Below are 16,923 nucleotides of genomic sequence, written 5' to 3'. Positions count from 1 at the left end.
AGAATCTAAAATCTAAAGGTTTATTCATAAAAGGGAAAAGATAGAGATGAGAGTTAGAATTGGTTAAATGGAATCAATTACATACAGTAATGGCAAAGTTCTTGGTTCAGGCTTGCAGCAGCGATGGAATAAACTGCAGGTTCAAATCAAGTCTCTGGAATACATCCCCCGCTGGGATGGGTCCTCAGTCCTTTGTTCAAAGCTTCAGTTTGTAGCAAAGTCCCTCCAGAGGTAAGAAGCAGGAATGAAGACAAGATGGAGATGAGGCATTAGCCTTAGGCTAGGTCTATACTACCCGCCTGAATCGGCGGGTAGAAATCGACCTCTCGGGGATCGATTTGACAGGACGCGACAATCGATCCCCGAATCGGCGCTCTTACTCCACCAGCGGAGGTGGTAGTAAGCGCCGCCGACAGAAAGCCGCAGAAGTCGATTTTGCCGCCGTCCTCACAACGGGGTAAGTCGGCTGCGATACGTTGAATTCAGCTACGCTATTCACGTAGCTGAATTTGCGTATCTTAAATCGACTCCCCCCTGTAGTGTAGATGTACCCTTATATAGTCTTTTCCAGGTGTAAGAACACCTCTTTGTTCTTACTGTGGAAAATTACAGCAAAATGGAGTCTGGAGTCACATGGGCAAGTTCCTGCATACTTTGCTGAGTTACAAGGCGTATCTGCCTTCTCTCAATGGGTCCATTGTATAGCTGATGGTCCTTAATGGGCCATCAAGCAGGCTTGGCAGAGCTAACACCAGTTTGTCTGGGATGTCACCCAGCAGTATAGCATAAGTTTGAAATACAGACAGTCTAGAGCCAATATTCATAACTTCAACTACAAAACTGATACACACATATAGACAGCATAATCATAACCAGTAAACCATAACCTTGTCCTAGACACCCCATTTGACCCCCTTTATACAAGATTTGCATGCCACTACAGGACCTTAGTTGCAACTATGATCTGTATGGTCCCAGATTATATCAATAACGTCACAGAGCTCGCACCCCCTCCCGCACCCCAACCCTCTGCCCTGAGCCCCCTCCCGCACCCAAACTCCCTCCTGGAGCCCGCACCCCCCCACACACCCAAACCCCCTGCCCTGAGCCCCCTCCCACACCCAAACTCCCTCCTGGAGCCCGCACCCCCTCCCGCATCCCAACTCCCTGCTCTGAGCCTGCTCCCACACTTGGAACCCCTCGGCTCCAGCCCGGAGCCACCTCCTGTACCCCAAACCTCTCATCCCCAGCCCCACCACAAAGCCCGCACCCCCAGCCGAAGCCCTCACCCCAACCCCCTGCCCCAGCCCGGTGAAAGTGAGTGAGGGCGGGGGAAAGCGAGCAAGCGAGGGAGTGGGGATGGAGTGAGTGGGGACAGGGCCTCAGGGGCGGGGCCTTGGAGAAGCAGCGGGGTGGGGCCTCGGAGAAGGGGCAGGGGATGGGGCAAGGATGTTCAGTTATGTGTGATTAGAAAGTTGGCAGCCCCTGATCCCCTCCTACACAGGGCGAGCTACTGCCTCTGTGTCTCCTGGTTGAAGATCTCCGCTTGCCCCTTCCTGAGCGCAGGGCCGGCTTTAGGCCAATTCCACCAATTCCCCCGAATCAGGCCCCGCGCCTAAGAGGGCCCCGCGCCCGGGGGCAGGGGGGGAAGAAGTGGCCGAGAATCCCTTCCCTGGCTAGAGGCTCCTTTTTAATTTTTACTCACCCGGCGGCGCTCCGGGTCTTCGGCGGCACTTCAGCGGCAGATCCTTCAGTGCCGCCGAAGACCCGGAGCAAGTGAAGGACCCACCGCCGAAGACTAGGAGCGCCGCCCGGTGAGTACAAGCCCCACGTGTTTTTTACGTGGTTTTTTTTTTTTAGTCATCCCTGCCGGGGCCCCGTTGAAACTATTCGAATCGGGTCCTGCACTTCCTAAAGCCGGCCCTGCCTGAGCGCCTGTGAGGGAGAGTGCAGGGGGAGGGGCTGCAGCTCGTTGGCGCAGGGGGCATTCGGAGGTGGGGTTCATCGAGAAGCAAGAAACCCACGAGTGGGAGCCAAGGCAAAACATACTGGGGGTGGGGTCCAGGTCTCCGTATCGGCCTGGTGGCCCTGCCCAGGTGCTCTCCCATCCCCCACCCCAACTTTCTAATGGCTGAAAACTGAACAACCTAGCCCCGCCCCCTGCCCCGCCCTTTCCCCGGGGCCCCGCCCCTGCCCGCTCCTCTCGCGGGACTGAGCGGCTGGCTGCAGAGCCAGGCTGGGAGGAGCTGACATCAGGGCACAGTGGGGTTGGTTCCCCGAGCGAGGGGCCAGGGCTGGGGCAATCCGGGCTCGGTGGTGGAGGGACACGATCCCACCTCTTGGAGCCAGGGCCAGAAGCCAGCCACTGCTGCCGCTCTTTCTGCCCCCCCGGCAGAGGCCGGTTACTGCGGCCAACCAGCCTTTTAACATCCTCCAGCTTCCCTTTTCAGTTTAGTGAAAACCAGACACCTGGCAACCGAAACCTGGCCCCGCTCTTCCAGGGGGGCAGGGGAGGCTTTGCCAGGAACCTGTGCAGGAGGGGAGTCCTGTGTCTGCCCTGCCAGAGGGCAAGGATCCTAGGGGCCAGGGGTGCTGCCCAGAGCTGTGCTCCAGTAAAGGGGGTAGAGCTGTGCTCCGGGGACTGGCCCTGGCCATAGGGCGAGAGGTGCAGTGCTCGCCTGGGCACAGGGGTAACAAGCCAAACACAGGCCTGGCCCGAGCCCCCTGCATGGCAGCACTGTCACCTGTGTCCTGCCTTGCCCCTGCCCTCCTCCCCCACAGTCGTAATCTCTGCTGGTTGGTGGGGCTGGTACAGCCTGGCTGGGCAGAGTAATGTGGAGCCAGCCAGGGACACGCCCGTAAATAACTGTGCGGGCAGGAGCCAGTAAGTGTCTCTGCCCTGCCCCGCCCCAGGGCTGCACTCGGCCGGCTGGTGGGGGGCTGCTGTGATGCCATCCCCAGCCCCCTGGGACAAGCCTGCTCGGGGCGCCCCCCAGTCCCTGCACAGATGAGCTGTGTCCACCTGGGCCCCTCGTCATGCCCCGGAGGTCGTCCTGGGGACCCTGGGAGGCTCCCATGGCAGCAGGGGACTGAGGGAGCCTGGTCCCGGGGCTGGGCCGGGTCATGGGAGATGCAGAAAACTCCCAGCAAGGGCTGCAGCTGCCCCCAGCTGTGTCTGGCTGGGGCTGGCCCCGGCTGCGTGGGGGTCAGCGCTGGGAGGAGCTGGAGCTGGCCAGACATGCGTGATTCGGGGGCAATTTGTGCTGCATTTGCTCTGGTTCCAGTGATGGGGGCTGGTGTCTCCCCAGCTGGAGAATCCCCACCCAGCCAGCTGAGAGCAGGGGCTGCCCTGGGCACTGAGCCAGGGAGGTACCGTCTGAGCGTCCCGCTGCTGCTCCGGGCTGAGGGGAAGCAGTTCTCAGGCCGAGCCAGCCGCTCTGCAGGGCCTGGTGCAGGAATTCCACAAGGCAGTTCCATTAACCTGTGCGGTGGCACAGCCGGACGCCCGGCCCACTCCCGGCTCGGTCTGCCCTTAGCGCCAGGGGGCCGGACGGACCTGCAGCTCTATGGACAGGGAGAGATGGGTGGGATTCCTGAGAGGGCGTCATGGGGAGATTGGCTCTGAGGCTGCAGGACCTGCAGCCCTGGGGCTGAGGTGACACCGCTTCCTCCGGTATCAGCCCTTCCCACCCAGCTTTGGCGGGTCGGTTCCCCACTGGCAGGGCCAGACCTCTGGCCCAGGCAGGGAGCAGGAGTCCCCAAGCTGGCTCATTGCCCAGGGCCTGGTGCAGAATTTGATTTCCCAGGGGCTGGACCAGGGAGAGCTCTGGAGTGAGCAGTGCTGGGAGGTGAGGGGAGGGATCTAGCTGTCAAGCAGGCTGTGGGGTTTATTGCAAGCTCACCCTGATGAACAGTGGGACTGGTATTTGCTTTGCAGCCTGTCAGCGGCAGCCCATGTCCCATCAGCCCTGCCGGGAGCCACGCTGGCCATCGCTGTGCCGGAGAATCAGAACTCCCAGCTGGCCACAGTGGGGCAGGGTGGGTTATGGCTGCAGTACAGTGTCACGGACCCACAGGGCCTGCACCCCTGGCTTTGGAACGATCTCCGGGCTTCACTGTGCCAGACCCACAGGGGGTCTCGCTCTTTCCCCAGCGTGAGCCACGCGGCCTCACTGGCCCTCTGGGCCTGCAGCCCCCCCGCTCCACCCCATGGGCTCTGGGCAGCGACTCCCATGGGCACAGCCCCGGAGGGAGACTTGTACAATCTGGAGGAGCAACGTGCCTGTGCCAGCGTCCGCAGGGGTACACAGCCAGCGCGGGCACAGCCGGGTTCAGTCGTTAGCGGGCGCCCGGCCTAGGGGCCTTAGGGCAGCCCGGGGCAATGAAGGGTGAAGCAGGGTCCGTCCTGGCCAGCCCCGAGCCTGGCCCGGCCGTGGGGAGCCCTTGGGTCCGGCGCTGTTACCCGCACACTCTAGGGCCCCCATCTTTACCCTTCTGTGGGGTCAAGGCATGACCCAGTTCATTTAGGCAGCCCCACCTTTCCCAGCTCCTAGGGGTCAGGGCGTAATTTTCTGAGAGGCTGCAGGGCCTTTTCCCAGTGAAAGAGCCTCACACAGTAATATCCTGATCCTCTATTAACCATCCCCAGAACACAAGCACACGCTGAGCCTACAGTGCTCACCACTCCCAATAAGGCGGATGAGCTTTTCTCGCTGGCCGGTCAGGATCAGGTCATCTGGGGGACTCCAGCTTCTGCATGGTGTCATTGGCAGGGTGTTTTGGTCTGGCAGCTCTGACGCTGGGGCCTGGAGCTGGTTCCCAAGAACTTCCCTTTGGACCCCCGTGTGACAGAGCAGGGAGCGGGGCAGATTTGACCTGGGAATGTTGCAGGGGGGTTGCAGTGGGGATGTGGGACTTCCCTTGAAGGAAGCTACCTGAGCTGTAACCTGAGCCAGGAGGGGGTGGGGAGAATTACAACCTTCTGCCCGGGAGACTGAACAAAGGAGAGGAGGAGCTGGGGGGAGGGGAAGAGAGGAGCAGTGGGAGGAGTTTGGAGTTTAGTTTCAGTTTGGGCTGGGTGGTGCAACGCAGGGAACCCCAAGCTGGGGTCTAAGCTCCCTGAACCTCCCAGAGGGACCTAATTGAGGGGGTCTGGTCGTACCTACACGCTCTGCTTGAGACTGTGTTCCTGTCCTTAAATAAACCTTCTGCTTTACTGGCTGGTTGAGAGTCGCAGTGAATCTCGGGAAGAGGGGTGCAAGGCCCTGACTCCCCCACACTCCGCGACAACTGGGCCTGGAGCTGGTTCCCAAGAACTTCCCTTTGGACCCCAGTTTATATAGTGACACTTGAGTCCTGCTTAGCTGCACCTTAACCAATCATTTTACTAAATGATTACTAACCAATTCTCTAACCAATCCTAACATATTGTCAAACAATCCTTTAACCAATCCTACCCCACCACCTTCATTGATTTACACCTAGCAAAATTAGTTATGTAACCGAAACAATCAAAACCAGACAGATAAACCGTAGAGCAGTGGGGACCATAAAGTCACAGCAATACAAGTCAAGATTTCACACCCACAACTGCTGCTAAGTGATTTCTTGCCAGACAGATTCAATCAAACAAGGTTTTCTTTAGCCACTGAAGCGGTTTCTCTCTCTGGTGGTGGTGGGTGCTGTTAGGACGGGATCGCTTTCCACAGCCCGATGTGACATTGGTTTAATGCACGTTAGATGGGATGTGAATGATTCTTAGCTCATGGTGCTGCTGTCCTAATGTGGCTGCAGAAAAAGGCCTCAGACCTCACAGCTCTGGCTGTCTGTCCATCTGCTCTTTTGTCAGACTCCCAGGTGAGCCCCAACTGCTTCCCACAGCCCCCACTTAACCCCCACCTCACCCCCTCGCCCTTTGTTCCCGAGCTGGGGAGATGCAGCTCAGTCCCCCAGCAGAGCAGGGGGTAGGTGGGTCCAGATCAATGGTTGCTGGGTATGAAAGTCCCATTGTCTTCTCAAGAGCTCCATCGATGAGGGACCTAAGGTCCCAGGCAGGTAGGTGCCGTTCACACCTGTGTTTCAGCCTGCCTGAGAGCAGACAGACCTTTCCCACCCCCTAGGTAACAAGGCAGCATGTAGGGGAAACTGAGGCACACACAGGCTTCATGAAAATATTACAAAGAATTCCCACATCCAGCCCTCCACCCCACCCCAGGGGGACAGATCTCAGTGCTGGGGGGAGGGAAGCCCTCTGTAACCAGCCCCCGACCCACCCCAGGGGGGCAGATCTCTGTAACCAGCCCCCGACCCACCCCAGGGGGGCAGATCTCAGCGCTGGGGGAGCCTCTGTCGGCAGCCTGGCCTGAACGGGGCAGGCTGTTCTGTTGCTGCTCAGCTCCGGGCAGCCCCTGGTGTGGGTCCAGCTCCCACCTCCCTGCGGTGCTTTGGACTTTGTCCTCCCTTGGCTAGAACTGCTGGGTGGGGGCAGGCTCGGGCTGGGTTAATGAGCGCCAGCTGGGCACGTCAGAGCCAGCCCAGCACAGTGGCTCGCTCAGTGGCTGCCTGGACCCTTGACAGCTGCCCCCACCCAGGAATCATTAACAAGCCCCTGGATGGCTCTTAACCCAGCACAGGTGGGCCCTGGCTCCCCTCCCTGTCCCAAGGAGGCTGAGAGCAGCTGGGGTCCAGGCCTAGCAGGATGGGGAGGGGCTCCCCCCTTCTCCTCCTCGGGCTCCTGCTGCAGCTCCAGGCTCCCCGTGCTGGGCAGGCCGGGGGGGCAGGTGAGTTCACGGCTCCAGCTCAGCCTGGGGGGGCCCCAGCAGAGGTGCTGTCTGTAGCAAAGGGGGGGCTCCCCCCCGACTGGCTCCAGCTCTGCTGGGTGGTGACCTCGTTGGGGTGGTGCCAGGTGGAGGTGGGCGCTGCCCTGATGGCAGAACTCAAGAGCTGCTGCTCGCGGGGCTGAGTTGGGGGCTCCTCCCTCAGCCCCAAGGCGGGAAAAGCCCAGCTGCAGGCCGGGAAGGTGAGGCCCCAGGGACCGGCACTGCCAGGGACGTGCCCAGGGACTCCTGCACCCGGCCAACTGAGCCCCCCCACCCCCATCAATCGCTCCAATGGGGGTGACCCTCCGGCTGCCCGATCCCCTTGTATTCCAGGGTCTAGCGTACCCCCCTGGCTAGCAGCATCTGACCCCACACCTCAGACCTGGGCTACAAGCGCTGAGACGCCCGCAGGGACTGGCACCCCCACCGAGGGGACCACAGCACCAGGTATGTCCTAACTCCACTGCAGGGCCCAGTTCGTCCCTGGCCCCTCGATCACTCTTCCAGCCGGTGCCCCCCAGCCTGCCAGCCCTGGCCTGCCGGTGCTCCTCAACCCTGAGCCGCAGCCCCTGCCAGCCCGGCCCTGCCGGTGTCCCCCTGCCAGTCCAGCCCTGCCCTGCCGGTGCCCCTCAACTCTGAGCCGCAGCCCCCCTGCCAGCCCGGCCCTGAGCTCTGCACCCACCAGCTCTGCCGGTGCCCCTCACTCCCGACCCGCAGCCCCTGCTATGCCAGTGCTGGGTCGCTCCTCCTGCCCTGGGTACCTGCTGTCCGGGCTCCTCCCAGGTCTGAGTCTCAGCTCATGTTTGTTCACTCGGGGGGGGGCTGTTCCCCCAGATGAACCCAGCTGTGGCAGTGGGCAGCCCTGCCCCCCTTGGAGCACCTGCGTGTCCTGGGCTGGGCACTTCTCCTGCCGCTGCACCCTGGGCTTCCATTTCAACCAGACCATAGGCTGCGTGCCAGGTAAGGGGGCTGCTCCCCCTGGGCCTGGGGGGGGGGTCCCATGCCCCTGCCATTGCTGCCTGGGGGTACCTGCCCCGTCACAGCGAGCAGGCACCCCTAGGGGCTCTGTCTCCCTTTCCTTTGCCTCCAGACCTGCCTGGCCCTGGCGATGCCCTGTGTGGGGGAGGGGCCCAGGGCTGGCACTGGCTCTCTGTGTCCTTCTCACCCCATAGCCAGGATGCTGCCACTGGGGCCCCAGTCTCTGTTCTGCCTGTGAGTCCCCCATGTCCCGTGCTGACCCCATGGGGCCCCTGCTGAGGGGGGCTCTGGGACAAGGGAGCAGCTGCCTGACCCAAGCCCCTATGGGCTGGGCTGGGTCAGTGGGGGGCAGATTCTCTGGGGGTTGAGGGGCTGGGCTGAAGGGGGGGAGCATATAGTGTGTGGGGAAAGGGAGGGGTCCTCTTGTACCTGGGCTCCGTTCAAGGGAGGGAGTCTGGCTGGGGGCTCCCCCGTGGGCAGCCCCTGGCCCTGCCGGCTCTGAGATCCCTTGTCCTGTCTCTCGCCTGTCTCCTGCGTGTTTGAAGCCAGGATGTTCCCAGGACGCCTCTCCCTGCGGGCCCCCGCCCCGGCACCACCGAGCCCTCTGCCACCTGCCGACCTGCGCAGGATCATTGCCCAGCTGGAGAGCCTGGTATGGGGGGGGGGGCTGGCTGACACCCGCTGGTGGGCAGTGGGGGCTGGGAGTGGGGCCCTGTTGATGACCTGGGGATCACTGGGCCTGGGGGAAGGGTAATTCCTTGGGGAACAGCTGGTACCCCCTCCCCTCGGCCTGACCCATCTGTATCCCAACCCCCTGCCCCAGCCTGGAGTCCCCTCCTGCGCCCTGAACTCATCCCTGGCCTCACCCCCAGCCAGAGCCCTCACCCCCTCCCGCACCCCGAACTCCCCAGCCCCACCTCGGAGTCCTCACCCCCTCCCACACCCCAAACTCCCCAGTCCCACCTCGGAGTCCTCACCCCCTCCCGCACCCCCGAACTCCCCAGCCCCACCCCGGAGCCAGCACCTCCTCCCGCACTCCCACCCCCTGCCCCAGGCTGGAGTCCCCTCCTACACCCTGAACTGATCCCTGGCTCCACCCCAGAACCCGCACCATTAACTAGGGTGACCAGACAGCACGTGTGAAAAATCGGGACAGGGAGTGGGGGGTAATAGGAGCCTATATAAGAAAAAGACCCAAAAATCAGGACTGTCCCTATAAAATCGGGACATCTGGTCACCCTACCCCTAACCTGGAGCCCTCACCCCCTCCCACACCCCCACCCCCTGAGCCAGGGACTGAGGGTGGGGAGTAGGAGCAACAGAGGGAGGGGGGATGGAGGGAGAAGGGGTGGGACCTCAGAGAAGGGCAAGAGTGTTGGGTTTTGTGCAAGTAGAAAGTTGGCAACCCTCCCCTGAGGGCTCCCACCACCCCCCGGGCACCTCTGCCGGGCCCCAGGCATGTGCATGGGGGAGGGGGGGTCCAGGACAGGGCTGGCCCAGGAGCCCCCTCTCTGCCTGGGGGGGCCGTGCTCTGTGCAGCTCCCTGGCTCTGGTTTCTCTCCTCAGCTGGCGAGCCAGGGCTGGGGGGCCCTCACACCAGCCCCTCACCCAGCGCTTTGTCTGCCCCCAGTTCCAGCCTGTCCTGGGGCAACTGGACGCCTATCTGTCCTCGTCGGTCCTGGACCTGCAGTGAGTGCCGGGGCTGCCCGGGGGGCTGGCTGCCATGGGGGGGGGCAGGAGGGAGCTGGTCAGAAGGGGACTGGACCTTGCGGGCGGGGGGGGAAGTAACCTGTCAGGGGGATGGTGGGAACGGGGCGCTGGGTTTGCATGCTGTTGGGCCGGGGGGCCCCTGCTTGGCTGGGGTGCTGCCTGGCCCTGGGCACTGACTGGAGGCGTGGGTCCCCCCCAGGCCGCACAGCCAGGCAGTGACCATCCTGCACAGCTTCTCGGCGCTCTCGTCCGTCACGGCCCAGCAGGTGGACGAGGCCATCGTGGGGTTCTGGGTGCAGTGCCAGGCCAGCGACCCGGCCTGCAGCTTCCTGCGGGACACCGTCTCCTACCAGAGTGAGCGGGGGGGCTCTCCTGGGCAGGGCCCCGGGCAGGAAGGGGGGACAGACTCCTGCCCCCAAAAGAGAGATGCCCGGGGAGCATGGCCCCCAAATCCCTGCTGCGCTCCCTCCTCTTCCTGGGGTAGGAGGGACCCAGCTGTGCCCCCACACGGTTCTAGGGGGGTTCAGACCAGTTGGGGGGTTCGGGGGGGGGGGCAGCTCTGTCACGGACTCCCAGGCCCCGTCTCTCGGCTCTGTACGGTTCTGGGGAGGAACCTCCGTCAGGGCAACAGCCCTTCTCAGGGGGGCCGCGCTCTCCTGGGGGTCAGGCCCTCGGGCTCCAGCCTCCACCGCCTCCTGGGACCGCACCTCCCTGAGCCTCCAGCAGCCTGGCTGTGCTGGGGGGCCCCCGGTCTCCCCAGCCCCAGAGGGAGCAATGCCCCCCCCCCCCGATCTCTAGCCTGCAGTGACTCTCAGCCAGCGTAACATGGGGGGTTTATTGAGCGTCTGAACCCAGCCCAGGCAGTTCTCAGGGGCCTCGGCCTGGCCAGTCTCAGCCCCGGGCAGCTGGGTTTGGCTCCGTCCCCATGGGTCCGGCTGCTCCCTGTCCCAGCCCAGCCCCCTCCTTCCAGCCCAGCCGCTATCCCCTCCCCCACCAGCCCCTCCTCCGCCCTTTGTCTTCTGCCCCAGGGCCCCCTCTCCCTTCCGTCCTTTGTTCCCCCCTGGCTGGAACTGGCTGGTCAGGTCACCGGGCCCCTCTCTCCTCGGCCCTTTGTCCCCCCACTGGCCAGAACCAGCTGCTCCTGAGCTGGGGGGGCCTCCCTGTCACCAGTCGCTGGGCCCCCCATCTCCAGGCCATTGCCTGGGGTCCTGGCTGCTCTTTGAGGTCACACCTGGTCCCCTGCAACAGCAAACCCCCCTCCTTACACATGCAGCACACAGGGAAACTGAGGCGCACACAGCTCTCATACAAAGCCTCAAGAAAATTCCCCACTTTATGGCAGACTGACTGGGCTGGGGGTAGCTGGTATGGAGCTGGGCAGGGTGTCTCTGGAGGGGCTCAGGCCAGGTTGGGGGGGGGGGGGTCTCAGGCTGGGCATGGGTGGGAGGTGGCTCTGGGGGTGGCTGGGAGGTGGCTCGTGGTGGGGACTCTGACCAGGCTGTGTTCTCTTCTCCTCCCGCCCCCTTCCAGGCCTGAGTCTCTGTGAGCTGCAGCCCTGCGACCCCGTCTCGACATCCTGCGTGTTCCAGGACGGGCTGGCCCAGTGCCCCTGCCGGCCGGGATACCTCCCCGCCCTCGCCATGGGCCGTGCCTGCGCAGGTCGGGCAGGGGGCTCCATGGGGCCGGCTGTGGGGTGGAGGGGGCTGGGTGGGGGAGGGGAAGGCTTTCAGCAGGGTGGGAAAGTGGCGCTTCCCCTCCTGCACCCCCAGGGGCCTAACCCCCTGCTGAGGGCCGGGGTGCCAGGGGCTGGGCAGGGAGCAGCTTCCAGAGGTCGGCACCTGGGAAACTCTCCCACGACCGCAGCTTCCCTGCCCAGGCCCAGCGGCTCCAGGCCGACCTGCTACGGGAGGTGCAGCGTGAGCCAGGCTCCCCCCAGAACAGAGCCCCATTGACCTGGACAGCCACACGCCCAGCCGGTGTCCCTGTGCCAGGCTGGGGGGGGTGGGGCACGGGCAGGGGGTATGGTCTCAGTCCCCGTGGCAGGCTGGGGGGATGGGGCACGGGCAGGGGTGCTGCGCTGCGGTCTTGGTCCCTGTTCCAGGCTGTCCCCAGCTGTGTCTGGAAAGCAGCCAGGGCCTTGCCCAGCCTGTGGGCATCTCACGGTCTCTCTCCCCCTGCAGCCTGTGGCAGCGGGTTCTGGCTGCGGGATGGCGTCTGTGCCAGGTGAGCCCTGGCGTCCCGCGGGAGGCTGCTCGTGGCCAGGGCAGCTCCCATGCCCTGGGAGCAGCCACTGTGCGTTGGTTGGTGCCTTGCAGCTGGGGGCATCAGCTCCCGGCTGAGCCCCTCATCGGGGGGACCCGGTGCCACCCCGGGGCCTCAGATCCCCATGGCTCTGCCGGCGGCTGCCTGCGTGGCAGGGGTAGGTGGCCTAGTGGCTGGAGCCGCACGGGCTTTGCAGACACTCCCTGTATACGTGGGGAGGGGGGGTTACCCCTGGGTTGGGGGGCCCTCTGGCAGGCAGCCTGGCCTATGGGGCTGGGGGGGCGGAGGGCAGGTGAGGCTGGGCAGGGTTTGCTGCCGGGACACGCACTGAACCCCAGTCTCGGTCTCTGCAGGTGCCCGTTTGGCTTTGGTGGATTCCAGTGTGAGGAGCGTGAGTGTCCGTGTGGGGCGGGGCCCGTGTGGGGCGGGGGCTGCTCAGCCTGGCCAGTCCCCCCACAGCAGCAGTCCTAGGGCCGGAGCCCTGGGGCAGCAGCTGGGGGGCGTGGGGGAGGTTGTGGCTCTGATCCCAGCTGACAGGAGCCTGGGACGGCAGCTGGGGCGGCAGGGGCTGTGCCAGGGCCTCGGCCCAGGGCAGCGCGTGGTGGTGGGGGGCAGCCCCACGGCGGGCACTGGCCCTGCCGGCTCTGCTGACGGCTCTCTCCCCACAGCCTTCCTGCTGGCGCTGGTCGGGGTGTCCTGCGCTGGGGGGGTCCTGCTGCTGCTGCTGCTCACGGCGCTGCTGCTCCTGGGGTAAGGGGGCTGCCATCCAAACTCCCCCTGACGCAGGGGGAGCCAGGTGCCCCTCCCTCCCCACCCACCCAGGGCGAGGGGAGCCGGGGCTGAGGTCGGGAGGGAGGGGCACTATCAGAGCTGGGGGGGGGGGGGGGGGAGAGCCTGGGGCTGGGCTATGGGCTGTGGGTTGGGAGTGAGGGGCGCTGGCAGAGCTGCTGGCTCTGGTGTGGAGCAGCCACTAGAGGGCACCAGGCCAAGGCGCAGCCTGACTCCTGGCCGGGGGTGAGGCTGTTTCCCTCCCCCTGCCACCTTGCTCAGAGCATGGGGGTGTGGGAGTCGTGGGGGGTACTTGGGGCCTGTCCTTAGGGGTGATTGGGCAGGATGCTGGGGGGCAGTGGATGTGGAGTGTGCAGGCCAATGGGGAACAGGGTGTCACAGAGTATTGGGGGACTCAGGGCCCTGCACCCCCGGCTTCCTGCGATTCACCATGACTCTCAGCCAGCCAGTAAAGCAGAAGGTTTATTTGGATGACAGGAATACAGTCCAAGACAGGTCTTGCAGGCACAGACAACAGGGACCCCCTCAGTTAGGTTCATCTTGGGGTCCCCGGCCATCCCAGCCCAGTCCCCCTTGGGGGGTCAGAGCCATCTCTGCCTCCCAGCCATCTCTCCAGCCTGCTTCCAGCACTCTGCCTTCAGCGACCCCTCCCACAGCCTTTTCAGTTTCCCGGGCTAAGGAGTCGCCTCGCCTTCAACCCCCTCCTGGGTTCTCATGTTACACACTCAGGTATGCGCCCTCGGGCAGATTTCATCCTGCAATGCAGACTATCCCAGCACACTCCCGTGTCAGCATTCACAGACCACAGTGAGAACAGGCCCAGTTCGTCACAGTGTTCAACGCTCAATAACCCTCCTGTGTTATGCTGGCTGAGAGTCACTCCGGTCTAGAGAACAGGGGGGCATCAACCCCTTCGGGGGGTGGAGGCCCCAGGGGTCCAGAGCGAGTGGACTCCTTGAGGGGGCCCACGGCGAGAGACAGACGTGCTCAGGCTCAGAGAGGTGCGGCTCCAGGAGGTGGAGGGGCCTGACCCCAGGAGAGAGTGGACCCCCGAGAAGGGCTGTCGCACTGAAAGGGGCATCCCCCATGGACTGCATGGGGCCAAGAGGGGGCACGACCTGTGAGTCCGTGACAACCAGTATACAGGTGTGGGTGGGTGTGCTCGTGTGTCTGTGTGCGTATGTGTGTGTGTATGGGTCTGTACGTCTTTGTGTGTGTCTGTACATCCCTGGCTGTGTAGAGGTGTGTGAGTGTGTCTAGCTGTGAAGGGGTGTGTGTGTGTGTGTNATTTCTGTGTTTTCGCCCTGGACACAGCAGAGACCCAGCCCTTGGGAACTCGGGAAGTGCGGTCACTGGCCTGGCGAAGTCGGGGGGAGCTGGCTGGCATGGCGGCCCTAGCCATGGTGGGGTCTGGGAAGGAGGTACGGGCTCTCTCTGGCACCGTCGGGCCCTGCGCCAAAGAAGGCCTCGTGGCTGGCTCCATCGGCTGCTGGGCTTCCAGGTCTCTCGCCACCCGCGTTCCTCTGCTCACAGCCCTGCCAGGGAGCGCCCTGGGCCCTCTCCAGGGACAGAGCCCAGCACTAGGGGCATGGCTGGGAACATCCCCCTGTCGGATGGGGCGAGGTCTGGGCAGACCCTCCACCGGGCACACGGGCTGCTGGAGCCAGGCCAGGGATGGGGCAGCCACCAGGACCGGGAAAACGAGATCAAGGAATTCAGTCCCATGGCGCGCACGTCGACCCGTGGGCAGGGAGCAGAAGCTGAGGGGCGCCAGCGGGCACCACCCTTATACAGCCGGGGGAGGGGCACAAGAGCCGCAACTCCGAATACTGCCAGGCAAAACCCTCTGGCGTCTGAGCTGGCCGCATACACCTGGGGGGGACCACGTCGGTGCCTGCTGCAAGAGCACCGCCCCCGGGTCCGCACCCCGACCCGCTGTGACGCCGCCCCCCCACCCCGGGTACACGCCCAGTTCCGCCGTGACACTGCTCCCCGCCCTGGGTACGCGCCCCGACCTGCCGTGACACCGCCCCCACGCCCCAGGTACACGCCCAGCGCCGCCGTGACGCCGCCCCCCGCCCCGGGTACACGCCCAGCGCCACCGTGACACTGCCCCCCCCCGGGTACACGCCCAGCGCTGCCATGACACCGCCCCTCCCCCACCCCGAGTACGCGCCCAGCACTGCTGTGACACCGCCTCCCCCCCACCCCGGGTATGCACCCCGACCCGCCGTGACACCGCCCCCCACCCTAGGTATGCGCCCCGACCCGCCGTGACGCCGCCCCCCACCCCGGGTATGCGCCCCGACCCGCTGTCTTCCCCCCGTGCCGCCGTTTGGGTGACCAGGCCCCCTGGCAGTGGGGTGACGGGGGGCAGGCTGGGGTCCATCAGGGCTGCGGGGGTAGGCGGGACGCGCTGTGGGGCGGTGACCAGCCAGGACCCATCTTACCGGTCGGCGTTTGGGCTGGAGGCCCCAGCTCCCAGCAGCAGCCAGTGCTCGGCCTGAGGCGGCTCATGGCCTGGCGCTGCGCCGGGTGTCCCTGGGATGGGGGGNGTCCCTGGGATGGGGGGCGGTGCAGGGTGGGTGACGTGGCCGCATGTCTTGCCAACGTGCCGTCCGGGGCCAGCAGAGCTGTGCCAGCTGCCAGGGCGAGGTGCGTGCGCTGCCCACTGGCTCTGGGACGCCCCAGCAGCTGCTCCCATCCACCCCCCGGCTCAGGTCCCTCCCCCGCTTGCGGCATGGGGATTAGCTGTGCTGGCAGCTGGGGCACCGGGGCTATAAATAGGGTCCCCAGAGACATGGGGAGGGGCCCGGCCCGGACACCCCTCCCCGGGACACACCCTAACGCACAGGGGAAGGATCAGTTGCTGCAGGCGCTCCAGGGGCACACTGGCCCTGTACGGCCATGGGTGTGTCAGGTCCTGCGGCCAACGCCCCGGGGCAGAGAGCCCAGGGCAGGGCTCACGCCTGCAGCAGGCTGGGGGCAGGCTGAGGGTGCTGTGCCCGTCTCTGCTCCCCTGCTGGGTGGCGCTGACTGGTTGTGACAAAGTGAGCCTGTTCTTAATGTTTTCACTGAATGCTGTGTGTGTGCCTCAGTTTCCCCCATGCATTTCTTAAGTCGCTAGGTGGGGGGATAAGTGGGTGAGATTGTTGCAGAGCAAAGGGCCAGTGCACATAAATGGCCGACACTCTGTCTCCTGGCAACAAATGGCCAGGGCCCTTCCCCCCTGCAAGGGGATGCTAAAGGTGTTGGAGAACAAAGAGATCAGGTGACCTCCTGGCCCGGGGCAATGGCCGGACAAAGGCCAGAAAGGAGGGGCTGGAGGGGGTTTCAGTTTGGAGCTGCCTGGTGATGGGGAGTGAGGGCAGACAGGGGTGTCTGGCTCACTGCCCCCCAGAATGGACCCGGCTGAGGGGTCCTGTTCTCTGGACCTACAAGCTCTGTTTTAGACCGTGTTCCTGTCATCTAATAAACCTCTGTTTTCCCGGCTGACTGAGAGTCACGTCTGACTGCGAAGTGGAGGTGCAGGGTTCTCTGGCTTCCCCAGGACCCCACCGGGGTGGACTCGCTGTGGGAAGCGCAGGGAGGGGCATATGCTGAATGCTCCAAGGTCAGACCCAGGAAGGTGAAGCCGTGTGAGCTCCATGCCCTGGAGACAGTCTGGTCACAGAGACTTCCCCAGAGTCCTGCCTGGCTTTGTGGGGAGCAGTTCCAGAGCATCGCCCGGGGACTCCGTGACACTGGCCCCTGGGACTCGCCCCGTGCCTTGGGCCCAGCCCGCCTGCGGCTCTCTGGGGCAGCCTGCCATGGTGTGCCAGGGAAGGCAGAAAGCCACTGTGCTGCTGGCAGCTCTAGGCGGGCCAGGGAGAGCTGCAGGGGCTCCCCCCCCACCCCTAGCAGGGCCTGTGGGTAGGGCTGCTCCCCGGGGCCCTCGACCCCCTGCCCCGGGCTCTGCATCCCTGTAATGGGCCGAACAGGCCTGGGCCAGCCCCACCCAGCTCTGTTGGCTCCTCGCTGGGGCCCCTGTGTGCCAAGGGCGTGACCCATGGGGAGTCCAGACTCCGAGCTCTGGACAGGCCCCTCCGCTAGCCTGTGAATTAACCCCACTCCGGTTACCCCGCAGACAAACCCTACCCTCCTCCACCCCACCTGCTGGGATTCCAGCCACCGCAAGCCCCCTGCTAATCCGAATCCCGGAGACCCCGGGCCCAGCCCCGCCCTAGAACAGACACTCCCCCAGCCTGGCGCACTCGGGGATCAGAGACGCTCTCCCCCCGAGAACGCGGCAGGAGACCCAACTGGCAAAGCAAGGGCTGCCCAGCACTGGCATGGGCAGGGCCCCTGCAGGATACAGGGTCCGAGA

General features: G+C 64.5%; 1 protein-coding gene across 1 annotated transcript; it reads left to right on the top strand.

Moving 5' to 3' along the window:
• The first annotated feature begins 6,524 nt into the window (after positions 1-6,524).
• LOC117873943 (protein HEG-like) lies at positions 6,525-12,522 on the top strand. The gene is made up of 10 exons (XM_034763847.1): positions 6,525-6,779; positions 7,152-7,265; positions 7,653-7,778; positions 8,342-8,448; positions 9,427-9,485; positions 9,706-9,860; positions 11,037-11,165; positions 11,687-11,729; positions 12,122-12,159; positions 12,437-12,522. Exons 1-10 carry the CDS (start codon positions 6,698-6,700, stop codon positions 12,520-12,522), a joined length of 939 nt encoding a protein of 312 aa, XP_034619738.1. The 5' UTR covers positions 6,525-6,697.
• The last annotated feature ends 4,401 nt before the right edge of the window (positions 12,523-16,923 follow it).

This window comes from Trachemys scripta, chromosome 2 (genome assembly GCF_013100865.1).
Source record: "Trachemys scripta elegans isolate TJP31775 chromosome 2, CAS_Tse_1.0, whole genome shotgun sequence".
Classification (NCBI taxonomy): domain Eukaryota; kingdom Metazoa; phylum Chordata; order Testudines; family Emydidae; genus Trachemys; species Trachemys scripta.
The sequence above is the reverse complement of the archived record's forward strand: the minus strand, read 5'-3'. Positions and strand labels throughout refer to the sequence as shown.